Raw genomic sequence first — 13,397 nt, forward strand, 5'->3', positions numbered from 1 at the left:
GGCAGTTATGTTAATATTTTAATCTGTACATATACCATTTTCCAAACTGTTACATTTAAATTAATTTTTTTTTCTTGCAAAATATTCATTTATGCTCTCAAAACTTTTTATAAAGGCAAAAATAAATCATTATTTTGGCAAAAAGGTTTTGAAGATGATACTGGCAGTATTGAGGTAAAATAGATTACATTAGCTAAATATATATTTCAAAGAATATTTCTGGCTACAGAGCTAAGATAATATGATTTGACTCAAAGTCTGAAACATGAAGTTCAATCAGTTTCCAGGGCTTTGTATCTATTACTTGAATACAGCATATAAACAAGTTAGTAGTATCACAAAATACTGCAAAGTATTTCTTAGCCATTTTTTATCTAGAGCTGAACTATTGGGCAATTTCTGCATATCTTGCACCCAGTATTTTTTTTTCCCCCAGGTAAAGCACTTGTAGCAATTCATTTAATATTGTTTTCTCCTTTCATATCCACCTCACCCCTCACCATGTAAGTAAAACGCTGCCTTTCAAAGTTTGGCAAAGTTGAGCACAAGCTGAACTTACATATAAAATTAGCAGGTGCCACATTACATCAGTTTTACTGCTCTGGGCATAAATATCAGTCAATAAATCATATTGTACTTTTTACTGAAAGGATACTCTGAAGAAAAAAATATATATATATTTACTAGTAAAATGACACATCCTATTTTTCTTATTGCTTACGTGACATACTTTAAAAGTTTCCTTCTTCCATATCTCAACTTCCAAAAAATACATACTTCGTTAGCAGGCTGTTACTACTGTCAAGAGCAACTTAACGCATTGCGTATCAATACCAGCAAGCTAATCATCAAAAAAGAAGACAGGGGTTAAAACTGTTTTTTGTTATGGCTTCCCATGGAAAATTTCAGCTATCAAGTGGTTACAGGGATTTAGGAAATCAAACTAAAAGTTCCTTGCAATGCATTATTTCACAGGCAAAATGGTGGGCGATTAACTTTACTAAGATACTCAGCCCAAAACACACCTGCAGAAAACCTCTCACTGGGCTTAGCTCTACTCATACCCTACAAATGTGCTTCTAGGATTGTTTAATTTGCCTTTTTTTTACCCCCCATAAAACTTTACATTGTGCTTCTGAGCCTGAGGGGGAAGTAACAGTGTCTCATAACAACTAGGCAAGTAGTTCCTCTTCAAATGAATTCAGCCCTTGATTTAAACAAATTCCAAAATACATTCTGTTCTAAAAATACACTGTCAGTATTTTACAGAGTTTATTAAAAGTGCCATTCATTCATATAAAAAGTCTGAACTAAACTGAATTCAAAGTAAGATGTTACACAATTCTCTCCATTTTCATAGAAAATCCCCCATGAAAGCTGAACATATTTCCCAAAGAACCTGTGATCAGCCACTGAATGCCTTCACGGAGTGCTCATAATCAATCTCCTCTTCTACACGGCGCCACTGGGTGGGATTTGCTTCGAGTCTTACGTCAGTGCTCACTTACTGCTTTGGCTGGTGTGAAGTAAAATAAAACATGGTTAAATGAGAAAGCGAGTGCACTAATGCCAACTAGCAAGCACTTTCAGGAAATGTATGTTTGCATTAAAGCCACCTGAAGATAGACAGAAAGAAGAAAATTAGTACTGACATGTTAAGCAAGCCAGTGTCACGCAATGTCACTGAGCTCACGCTCAAAATATTGGGTCCCCTGCGAATTGCTGGTTATTGCAATTGTTTTCTTGGTCATTTTTCAGACACACACACACATATATATTTATACAGACATATGTTAAATGTGAAGTCTGCCTGGGATCACAGAATGGCTGAGGCTGAAAGGGGTCTCTGGTTGGAAGCCTACCTGGCCCAACCCGCGCTCAAGCCTAACAATAACCAAGCAGGGTCAACTGTTACTCAGCCATAGCAAGGACGGTTAGGATCCAGTTCCCAGAAAGATAAACAGAACTAGAATAACAAACAGCTATTGCCGCCAAGTTCTGTAGAACTGCTCAGGATGTCTCAGCAGGTTCTCTCTTGCTCTACATCTATCATTTACCAAAGGTCTTTCTGAAGACAGGTCAGAGCCTCATTGGGCCTTCCTAGAATATGCTCACTTTTATGTAACTTGTATTTTTTGCAGAGGAATTTTGTTCTCAGTTTCAATAATCACACACAAGGTATCTAAAGACTAACACTATTTAAGGCATTCATTCAATCCACCTGCTTTACTGCTTCACCTCTCTTTAGAGTTCTTGTCCAGAATTAGTCAACAAAATTAGTCCAAAGGAAATCAGGAAGATGAAAGCACTTCTGGAGGAAACTAGAGAAACATGAGTGTTATACCCACAGCACATCTCGCAGTTAGCTAGCATAATATTTACAGGTTCTTCCATTTCAAAAAGAAAAATCACTGCAAATTCTACTGGGAAGAGATACATATTTCTTTATAAGAACTATTAAATTTTCTTAATATTTGAAATGTCAAAATAACGTAGTCAGAGACAAAAGTTAATACTTCTGTTAACACAAACCAGCAAAAACAAAAAAACCAAAAACTACAAAACCTACAAAGGCACAAAACATTTACAATATTGCAGAATTAGTTATAGGGCCAAATTTTCAGCTCACCTCAAACAAGACTTGAGTTTTAGCCCATGTACTTTTAGACATCAGTGCATAAACTACCCCCTGCCCTCCCCGCACTTACACAACTTCAGTTGCACTTTCAATTCTCTTGTGTAGCAAAAGTACAGGCCACTTCCATGCAAAACTGCCTTCAGAGCCCAGCTGCAGCCACATCTGCCTGCAGCACTGGCTACTGGAGTACAAATGGTGGCTGAAAATCTGGCCCCACGTTACCAAGAGTATAGATGCCTCTTTCCTTCACCATAGTAAGAGTATGGAAGTACCTCATATGAAAAGCTACAGCAGTTATTTGAAGACTAGTAGCTGTGTTAGCTCATTAGAAGCAATATTCATTATACAAGAACAGAAGGTTTCTGAAAAATGGATGCATGCGTTCATTTGGATCTGATTTAGGTTTAGAGAAACGTGTTAAAATTCAGCAAGCCAGAGAGAAGGTACAATGCTAAATCAGACATGTCAAGAGCAGTTAGTTCTTACTTTTAAGGTGTTTAAACAAATGTGTAGTGAAATCCATTGTTTAGGGCAGAGTGAGGTGGCTGTGGTACAGAAGGTGAGGGTGCTTTAGGTGGATAGGTCAACTGCTGAGCTAGAAGGGATCACATACAGGAATTAGGCTGCACAATCAAACATTCGTGTTAAAACAGAGCCACCTCAATTTTCTAACACGTGAATAAGAAACCTGATTAGTAACGCAGTGAGGTGTTACACTATTGTAGTGACATGGAACACAAACATTTCTAATTGCTGCTTTGTTCTATTAATCACATTCAATTATGCAAATAACCATTCTTCTTCTGATGACAACTTGGGCAATTACCCTACGACTGGAATATAGTAAGGCACACACAGCACTCAGACACCCCAATCAAATCCTGCTTTTAAAATCAGTTCTGGAATGGCACCAATATTTACTAATTTGGTTTTGAGATTTCTCTGAGGTTGCAGAGGTTCCCAGCCTTTCACTGGTTACAGATAAAAAGCAGAAATTAAGGTGCTATTTAGAAAACCACAAGCAAAAATATTTTACAGATATATGTAACATTTTACACAATGGAGTGCTCTTCTGCTGATACACAGGAACAATTTCAAGAGTGTCAGCTTCCCCCAGAAGAAGCTAGAACTCACATGGCAAAATGCTGTGTCTTCTGAAACACCTAAGTCCCATTCCATAACCAAAGCATGCAAGTCAGTGTTACAGTACCAAGCACCTGGCTATTAGAACTGGGACCAGAATGCCTGCAAAGGAGACTGGGGATCTAAAAAGCTATTCCTGAAATGCTCCCAGGACCTTACAATTCTGTTTATGTTGTCTACCCTCCTCAGTGAACCACTTTTACTCCTTCAACTCTGTTAAATCACCCACTGAAACTCTCTGTATCCCTTCCCCTGAAAACTGCATTCCCCTAGGTTTAGTTGCCACTGAATCTGTGAGTATATAGCCATATCCAATCCACAGCCTGTTATTACAGATGCACATTACATATCTGGATATTAGAATAATCTGTCTTTACTGGGAAGGTCTTGAGGGCTTTTGTGGCAAGTACCATACATTTAAACTGACAGCTTCAGATGAGAAATGTGCACTCTTTTCTCCATCATAGTTAAGATTCCATTATTTCCATTCTCCATTGGAACAGTGAGCAGAGCCAGTTACAAATGGCTGCTCAGGTACTGGCTAGAATAGCTGCTGCATCCATTACAGTGCCATACAAATCTGTTGACACTTTTTACTTATTTCGACTATAAAGCAATCGAGAGTGAAATTATCATCCTTAGTAACATATTGCAAAGGGTCTAATTAATCTCCAGACATCAAGCAGAATTCATGCATGCTTGTCTTGCTCTAATCCCTAATCTTGATCATTAAACAGAAATATACCAATACCAATTTTAAGACTTTTAGCCTGTTGTTGTTAATCTCAAGATGGAAGTGATTCTGCTATGCTTTCAATCACAGAAACCAGCACATCTCTCTTTTAAAATACATATACACATACACACATATATAAACCCTTTTTAAAATAGATATAGAAATCCATCTTGGAAAAAAAAAATAAGGGACCAATTTACCTTTTAAAAATGAGTACAGAAATAGCTCATTTTATGTAATTATAGGGAATTCATTAAAACTATTACATTCTTAGTGCTATTAGTAGAGTGAGTTTTCAAGTTCTAAACTTTCTGATCATAGTATATTCTCCCACTGAATGTCAAATTGCTCGGCATAAACCTTAACTTATCTGCATGTTATCTATAGATACCACGGTGCTATTCTGAATATGAGTATTTTGAATATGGATTACTAAAAACTTCTCTTAGGCCAGGAGTTCAGCAACAACCACACACAACTCTAGAAGAGGGTAGAAAATAGCTGTTAGTTTGTAAATAACTAAGTATTACCTGCTACCTCCTTGCTCCTCTGAGAGGCTTCAGAAGCCAAAGCGTATGATATGGTAATGATGCGTTCCTGCTCTTGGAGCTGTGAATCTAAATCAACTGAGTTGTGCTTGTCCTGGGCAATAGTAGGCTGTAGATTGTGCATACTAGCAGGAAAGTGCAAAACAACATTAACATTTACAAACACGAAGAAGAGCCCACCCTGCAGAAAAAGCTTCAATTCACACAGTAGCTTTTGTATCTCATGTGTCAAGCTCCATATTTCACTGGAGTTCTTTGAGATAGTGTTAGATATTGTATGTAACTGGCTATGGCAAACAAAGACAAGTAATGCAGCCATTAACACATTCAGTCACATTTTCTGCTTAGCCTTAAGAACACTTGAAAGTCCTTTGTAGTAAACAGGTGATTAACAGGAAAGCACTATAAAAATGAACAGGTTTCTTTGAAACTGTTAATAATGTTTCTTGTTACTGCCCAGAAGAAGTGGTGGTTCTCATGTTCAGACTTATTTGCATTCATTCTAGGAGACTACAGGTGCTTGAGGTAACCACATTCATGAAAATGCATGTTTCAGCTGCCTTTACATTGGCCTTAAGTAGCCAAATTCTACCATGCTTTTGGCTGGATCTGTGCCTTTGCTTCCTCCTCACTCTCACCTACAGGTTGTTTAGTATCAACTCAGGACTATTTTAGGGTGCTTCAAACAGAAAAATGGACATATATTATATTTGTCATAGCTGGAATCTCTGGTACTCAGCTTTAAAAAGGACCTTTAAGTATGCTAAGTATAACATATACATTCTGTATGCATTTTCTAAAAGCCACCCTCGTTACATAATTAAATTGTACAAAAAATAGTCTGATGTATGAAGTTAGATTCCAGTGCTTAACACCAGCCTCTGTATAAGATCAAAAAGTAACCGACCTTGATTTAGTAAGAATATTCTTTATCTTCTCTGCTTTACGCTGCCTTGCTGCCAGTTCTTCTGTAGAAAGAGGTTCTTCTGGCTCCAATTCAACATAACGTTCTGGAATCGCAACCTTCTCAGGTTTTGACAACTGTGGAACAAAAGCAAGCATCATGTTCTATCAATACAGACTTAAACACTTTGAGATTTATTCTCCTTAATGCAAGAACAGAGTAAAAACAATAAAGCACAGGTCTGCACTGTCAATACGTGTACCTGATCCTAAACATTCCCTCTGGACATGAGCTGATGCCCCTTTAACAGTGTCTTTTCTCCTTCTTTTATAAGATAGATCAAATAAATATTAAAGAGGATTACAGAGGAAATTAGAATCAATAGGGAGCCTTTCTTCAGCTCAGCTTCAGAGCACAAAGTAGGACACTGCTTGCAGCTGTTGCAGTAGCAAGAAGAACCCATATGCAAGAGTGATAAGGAAATCAAACATTTTAAAGGAACACCGGAAAGTATTCATGTCATTCCAGCGTTTCCTGTGAGAGGAGGTATTGCCTAAAGTTTTAATTTATGTCTCAAAAGAGTGGAACCTAATCTTCCTCTGTGAGCAGCAGGAAAAAAGAAAAACAGCACCGCCTTATAAACACCTTTGGAAACTCCTGGACTGCAGAATCGGAAACTTTAGGCGTTCAAAAGTTGACCCAAATACACCAACACAGTGCAATTAACAACACATTCAATATACAATTGTGTAGGTTGAAAATCTTAATTACTGAAATTATTACACAAAAGCTAGCAATGATTTTTGTGTTAGGATCAGTTTCCTTGCAGAAAGGTTTTGCCTCACAGAAAATATCTAAACCACCTAATGAACATACAGTTTATAAATGGATGCTGAAAGCCAAAGCAAAGACTGCTTTTGAAAAGCATAAATAGCAAACATGAATAAATAAAAGAGAGAAAAAGAGAACTTTTCTCCCACAGCTGGATCCAACCTCGCCCTCAGCAATGAAGACCAGTAATGCAAAAGCAATGCACAAAGTGCCAAAGCACTCCATAAGTTAATTGTCATTCATAACTTAAAACTAAAATCACAACCTCAGGTTTTTATGGTCCTTTTCAAAAAAAATCCCCTAGGCCAACGCTTTCTGAAAAACGATTTCTTGTCACATTTCCTTACCTTCAAATTCAACTCCCCCACAGAGCGATTTATATATTTATTGTACAGCTACTTGAACAGCTCATCCTGCCTCTTCAAAAACAACCATTATCATGCAAACAGAGGATTTATCAGCTATAATAAGTATAGCCTTACAAGGTACAGAACTGGCCAGGCGAAGAGGATGGATAAATGAAATGGAAAGACAACCTGAGTAACTGGAGAAAGAAGCTTTAAACCCAGACCTTCACACCTGCTTCAGTCACTCTGAGGTATGTCTAATGTCAGAAATGTCTATATGCACAAATGTTTCTTGTCCCAGGCTGAAGGAGCTAGTTTGGATATAACAAGTGATTCAAAAAGCTCTGGAGGTCTCAAGGAAACATCTGCTGGCGCATATTTAGCCAATTGTCATCAAACACACACAGACTGTTACCCTCTGCGTAGCTTTCCAGCCACTCTGCCCCAAGCCTGTAGTGATGCATGGGGTTGTTGTGACCAAAGTGAAGGACCCAGCACTGGGACTTGCTGAAGCTCATAAAATTGTCCTCAGCCCAGTGATCAGTCTGTCCAGATCCCTCGGCAGGGCCTTCCTACCCTAAGGTAGATCAACATTTCCCCCCAGTTTGGTGTTGTCTGCAAACATACCAAGGGTGAGCTCCATCCCCCTCATCCAGATGATAAATAAAGCTATCAAACAGGGATGGCCCGTTTAGTCAAAGTGCTTCCTAGTCTAGAAGTCTTCCTACCGTTAACAATTTCATAGACTTCCCCTCCACCGTGCCGTTATACACAGCACATTACCTGTCTTACACTTGCTATGTTCCTCCCTTTCCACTAGATGGCTCAATTGCATTTCAGACAAATACTGAACTCAGCAGAGCTGGAAACAAATCTTGCCCCGGGAACAAGTCACATGAATAGCCAGCAGAACGTTTTCTGCCATATCAACATGAAGAGTAAGGCAGCTCTGTGGAAATAACTTTTACTTCTTAGCAGTTTCTTATTTTAAATGCTCTTTATGTTGTCGTCTTTTTTTGCGTAATTCTCATAAACATTGCCTAACAACCACTTTTCCCTATAAAGCCTATATATTTCACAAGGCAGAGCTAACCATCCCATTTTTTCTCTCCACTAGAGCATCATATGAACACAAACCCTACAGACACCCCAAGAGCCAGGCCAGAAATATGCCTCCTTTTCAATACCCAGAAGACTCCTTTCAGTTTGAACTTCCAGCTCACATTTGAAATAAAAGATGAAAATTAACTACATAAAACTTAAGGTTAACATCAGGGGGAATGCAGTAGGAAGCAAATATATGAGTGTTACCTCTCTGCTGATGTCTAAATCATAGTCTTGGGGCTCCAGGTCTGTCTCTGTCACCGCTACTGCTACCGGCTGAACTTTTAACCATTCATTTTCATCCTTGTCTTCTCCACGAATTGCCCTCTCAAGTAGCTGCAAATCAAATTCTTGCTCTCGTTTCCACTGGCAATAGATACAAAACAATTAATAGCATTCAACTGTACTGGCAAATTCAACATTCAGCAGTGTACATAACTGTGTCTGCAAAAGCTATTTTGCTGAGAGAATCCACAGCGCAAACTCTTACAACTGATAGAAAAAAAGAAAATGCTGCTGTATTTCTTGCAACTCTTGTCTGGGAGATTTCATTTCTAGCTATGCTGCATGGATTTCAGAGTACTGTTTAATTTTATACACAGTGTGCAACTGTATTAAAGTATATCACAAGTATTAATCTCATATGCTGATGAACGTGGTACCAGCACAAACATCTATGGAAGTACAGGTGTCAGTACAAGCAAGCCTGCAGTGCTGGCCTTGCTCTAGGTATTCTGACCAGGCAGTGCTGCAACACTGTGAATTACTAAACAGAAAGGACATTGATACTGCAGGCTGAGAATTGCTGCTTGTTAGCTCTACATGCCTAGAAAAAGACTTAGCGATTAATGCTGGTATTTTTAGTACTAGCATTGACTTGTCTGAAATTCAAACACAATAAATGTAATAACTTTTAGGCTACTTTACACTCCATTAACCTTAGCTACCTGCAAAAATTAAGAATTTTATACATCCTCCTTACAAGATAAATATTCAGCAAGAATACAGTAAGAGCATAGTTAAACAGCATAACTTTAAGAGCTCCCAGATTATTGCTTAGCAGCTCCTTCACAGCTACTCACAATACAGCTCCATATAAACTCAAGCTTAAGAAACCTAACAGTACATTTGTTCATAAGAGACAAAAAAATTAAGCTCTGTTGCAGCATCATTCCACCCAGCAGATCTCAGTGACTTTACCATACAGACTTAAAATGGATTAAAAGCAGCAGGGGAGAAAAGGGATAAAACAGTAGAACGATCTCTTGAAGTATTTAAGGCTATCAGTAGGAGAACATGCCATTACATTCAATACAAATGTTTAATATTTCTATTACATATCTCTGGCTTGTTTTGGTTGAAGTCTGAAATCTACATGAAGCCCTTCGCCTCCATGATGCTACTTGCATTATTAAATCCACTTGAAACCTATTCATGCACAAGCTCTCGATATTCACTCAAAAGATACGTGTCCTCTATGTATATTTGGAAAGTTAATGTACCTGAAAGGTCAATTTCATCTCAAAAATTAAGATTTTTATTTTTTTTTTTAAGATTTCAAAAGGAGAAAAAAATGTTTTTATCATTCTCCCTCTCAAGACTTCTTATTCTACTCATATTCGAACCAGGCCTGATTGACATAGTCCATTTCAAATACACAGTATCATTTTCAAATTGTGTTATGTAGGTAAGAAAAACATCAAACCATTATTACAAAGCAAAATTTTTATTGGCTTTGATGTTGCAACTTTTACATTAAAAAGGCATTGTATATAACAAATGCGCTGATGTACTGTGATCCATACTTCAAATGCCATTCTACACTTGCGAGCTGACTGATTAAAAAGTCGAGTTACACATACAATGCATGTTTTAAGCAAATGTTACATACTGAGCAGCATTTCAATTATACATTTAACTGTTTGCCATTTTGGCTGCTAAATAATTGCAATGCTGTAAGTAATTGTGCTATTGAACATGCTTCTTGCGTTTTGAAGCCCTGTAGGTACAAGATATGATCTCTGCAAAACACTGCTAGGGCTGAAAGACTCAATTCTTTACAGCAAGAAAAAGACCAAGATGGCACCCAATTTATAGATGAAGTACTTGTCACAAGTGTTAATAAGGAGTGTCACAAAAATGTTTAAATTCAACTTGCGTATGTTACGTTAGACTTGGGAAACATTAGAATCTCAGATTTAGTTCTTCTAATTAAGATATGAAAATAAAGGTTCTGCTATAGTTCCATACTTCCCAAGTATGACGTACTGCCTTGAATAACTTTGTGATTGCAAAACAGAAGACAAAATAGATGGGTGTCTCTAGAGTTGTGCACTCATATTTACTGGGAAAGTAAATATAAAGAACTGGCTGTAAAACAGCGTTACTGAGCAGTGGGAATGAAAGGCTGAATATTATAAGGGGTGGTTTAAATGCCAGCAATTGACACACATGTACTAAATGCAATTAAGCCTGGTAAAAATTGAGTAGTCCAGTTAGAAATTTTAAAATAACTACAAAATTCTGCAAATTAAAAACAAAACAAAACGAACAAACAAAAAGAGGCATTAGGTATGATGAGTGACAAATCTAAAAGCAAGAGATCTTGTGCAATGAATTAGGTAAAACAAGGTGACTGTTCTAAAGCTCTAGTGGACCAAATGAAAAATAAATTAAAAGGCTACAGCGTAAGTGCAATTACAGTACAATCTTGGTTTAGCACCAAGTGAGCAACTGGGTAGCTTCACCAATTAGAATTGCTTTGGTTAGTATCCAAAACATATCATTACAAACTTACATTCTGTACAGCATTTAATCTCAAAACACAACAAAAATTCTTTTTCTTCAGCAGCTTAAATTTGAGCCTTATTAGAATATTCTACATGTTGAGCTTTAAAGGAGGACTTGCTGCAACCGAAACCAATTTGATTCTAAAATTCTACTAAGCGTGGATTAGGTTTCAAAACTTATTATTCATTTTTCCTTAAAAACAAACAAGAAAAACCAACCACACAACCTGCTTGGCCTGATATCATCACAACTATCTTGCAGCCTTATTTGTGAATTTAAAAGAAAAATAACCATGGTGAGTAAGAACATTCTAAAAGGCCCATTCCATTATGAAGCAGTTTGAAAATCCTAGAAGTTTCTTACACTTTCTAAATACAGTGCTAATAAAAAACAATCACATCTCTGAATTCACTCTAACAGAGCCTCACCTCCACTCAGCACACGGACCTCTGACCAACTTACCTGCCGAATCTGCTACATACACTGTAACTACTAGTAAAAAATGACCATCTGTTACTTGCACTCTCTGAACTCATTTTATACTGTATAACACTGATTTAATTATACTAGAAGCATCACACACGCTCAAGTGAAAGTGCTTGCTAAGAAAAAAAAAAAAATCCAAAGACATTTCTAGTTTAGTCCCTTTAAGGCATATCTAACATACTGAGCCTATGTCTGCAGAAATGGGCCTGATGAAAGACCGAGATGAAACAGACTGCCTTTCTCCTTGGCTAAGGGTTCTCTTGCGTTCACGAACTAATGCCTTCTGATGCCGTTTCATTCTTTCTAGTTGTTCCTCTGCACTCATCTTGCCTCTTTGGTGGTCTCCAGAGTATAAACGTTCCAAGGCACTCTTTGGTCTCTCCTGAAGAAGTTACAAGGCACACAGAAAATGTGCTGGAATTAATAGTTTATAAGGAGCATACAAATAAACAGCATCTTTCTCCCACCTTATTTCTAACAAAGATGATTTTGCTCTATTGCTTTGTATTAATTTGAATATTTCAACATTATAATATCTATTAATACAGATGATTTTGATTCCAAATTTTGTTTTTATAAATCTATTAGAAACATAGTAAGTCATCTTTCTACTTCCTGACTCATTCAAGAGAATTAGAAAATAAATAGTATTAGATCATTGGAGATGGGACCTCTCCCATGGGACTAGAATTCCATCTCCTGCTGTACAATATGTGCTCTGGATTTAAGAACAATTTGGAAGATCAAGACAGTAGTCAGTAGTCTTCAGATGTCCTTTTAAAACTTACCTTGGACCTATCCCTTCGAAGAGTTGCATATGATGAAATGGTAGATGACTGGTGCAATCTGGAAGTTGATCCAGATAAGCCTTTATAAGGAAAAAGAAAATGCTTTAAAACCAAAGGGACAGACAAAACAAAGATGTGCCAGATACTTTTTTTCCTGACGATATTCTCATTATTTTAGTTCACATTTCACACTTTTTTCTTTAGCTCAGAATGCCATGAGGAGCAGGAAATTTCATTTCAGCCACAGCTGATCCATTTCAGGTCACTACTGATCAAAACACAGAAAAATCTACTATGTTTTAAACATATATTAAATGAAGCATGAGGTGAATTCAGCTGCGCAACAACAGATATGCTTTACAAATAGTCACATCTATGAAGAAAATCAAACCTTAACAGTGTTTAGGAGCTACAGGGATTCAAAAACCAAACTGACTACTTTTCCCCAAATATCCTCTCTAACCTCACCTCATGGTGAAATGACTTTAGCACTGAGGTCCTACTGACAAGTCACTTGTAGTGTTTGGAGGCATTAAGTTTTTATTCTTTAACATTTCATTGACTCCCACAGGCAATACATGTATTTTATAAAAAAATTAACTCGAGTTTATAAACACAACACAAAAATAAGGAAAGGCAACTCCGAATACAGGAGATATTTGAACAGCTAATTGCATTGTTTTGCTATGGTTTCTGTTTCTTTGCTTTTAAGAATTACATATGAAGCTCCTTTGCCAAAGGGTGGTTATCCATAACAGCACCGTTAAAATCACAGATTCTCTACAACTTCACAGCACTGTACAGTTAATTTAAAAATAACAATGTCAAGAATAAAATAATCTCCAGAAAATCCTAGGAGAGAAGCTCCTATACCAAAAGTACTGTAGAAAATCATCTACGTTAATTCCTGGCTTACCACGAGTAGGCAATGTCTGGTATCCGCTATCAATGGTTACAAAACCACTGGAAGGTTGGTTGAGGTCACCACCTATCATTGCTAGTTCTGGTTCACTCACATATGAACGCAGTTCTACCTGTGTGGAAAGATATTTACTGGTTGAAATGACATCATGACAGCAAGT

The 13,397-nt window shown here is 37.3% G+C and overlaps 1 protein-coding gene across 13 annotated transcripts in view; it reads right to left on the reverse strand.

Moving 5' to 3' along the window:
- PLEKHA7 (pleckstrin homology domain containing A7) overlaps nucleotides 1-13,397 on the reverse strand; it is a 129,007-nt gene continuing 115,610 nt past the window's right edge. For 11 of the 13 annotated variants that reach the window (XM_032444744.1, XM_015864129.2, XM_015864132.2 and 8 more), the window contains 8 exons: nucleotides 13,232-13,349; nucleotides 12,316-12,395; nucleotides 11,709-11,909; nucleotides 8,459-8,617; nucleotides 5,973-6,106; nucleotides 5,048-5,190; nucleotides 3,125-3,233; nucleotides 1-1,516 (listed from right to left, as the gene is read on the reverse strand). In XM_032444744.1, coding sequence (XP_032300635.1) covers nucleotides 3,136-3,233; nucleotides 5,048-5,190; nucleotides 5,973-6,106; nucleotides 8,459-8,617; nucleotides 11,709-11,909; nucleotides 12,316-12,395; nucleotides 13,232-13,349 — 933 coding nt within the window. In that variant the 3' untranslated portion in view covers nucleotides 1-1,516; nucleotides 3,125-3,135. Of the gene's footprint in view, nucleotides 1,517-3,124; nucleotides 3,234-5,047; nucleotides 5,191-5,972; nucleotides 6,107-8,458; nucleotides 8,618-11,708; nucleotides 11,910-12,315; nucleotides 12,396-13,231; nucleotides 13,350-13,397 lie in introns of those variants that run through there. The other 2 variants (XM_015864130.2, XM_032444747.1) reach the window with 2 other exon arrangements.

Source organism: Coturnix japonica, chromosome 5, assembly GCF_001577835.2.
Source record: "Coturnix japonica isolate 7356 chromosome 5, Coturnix japonica 2.1, whole genome shotgun sequence".
NCBI classification, from domain to species: Eukaryota; Metazoa; Chordata; class Aves; order Galliformes; family Phasianidae; genus Coturnix; species Coturnix japonica.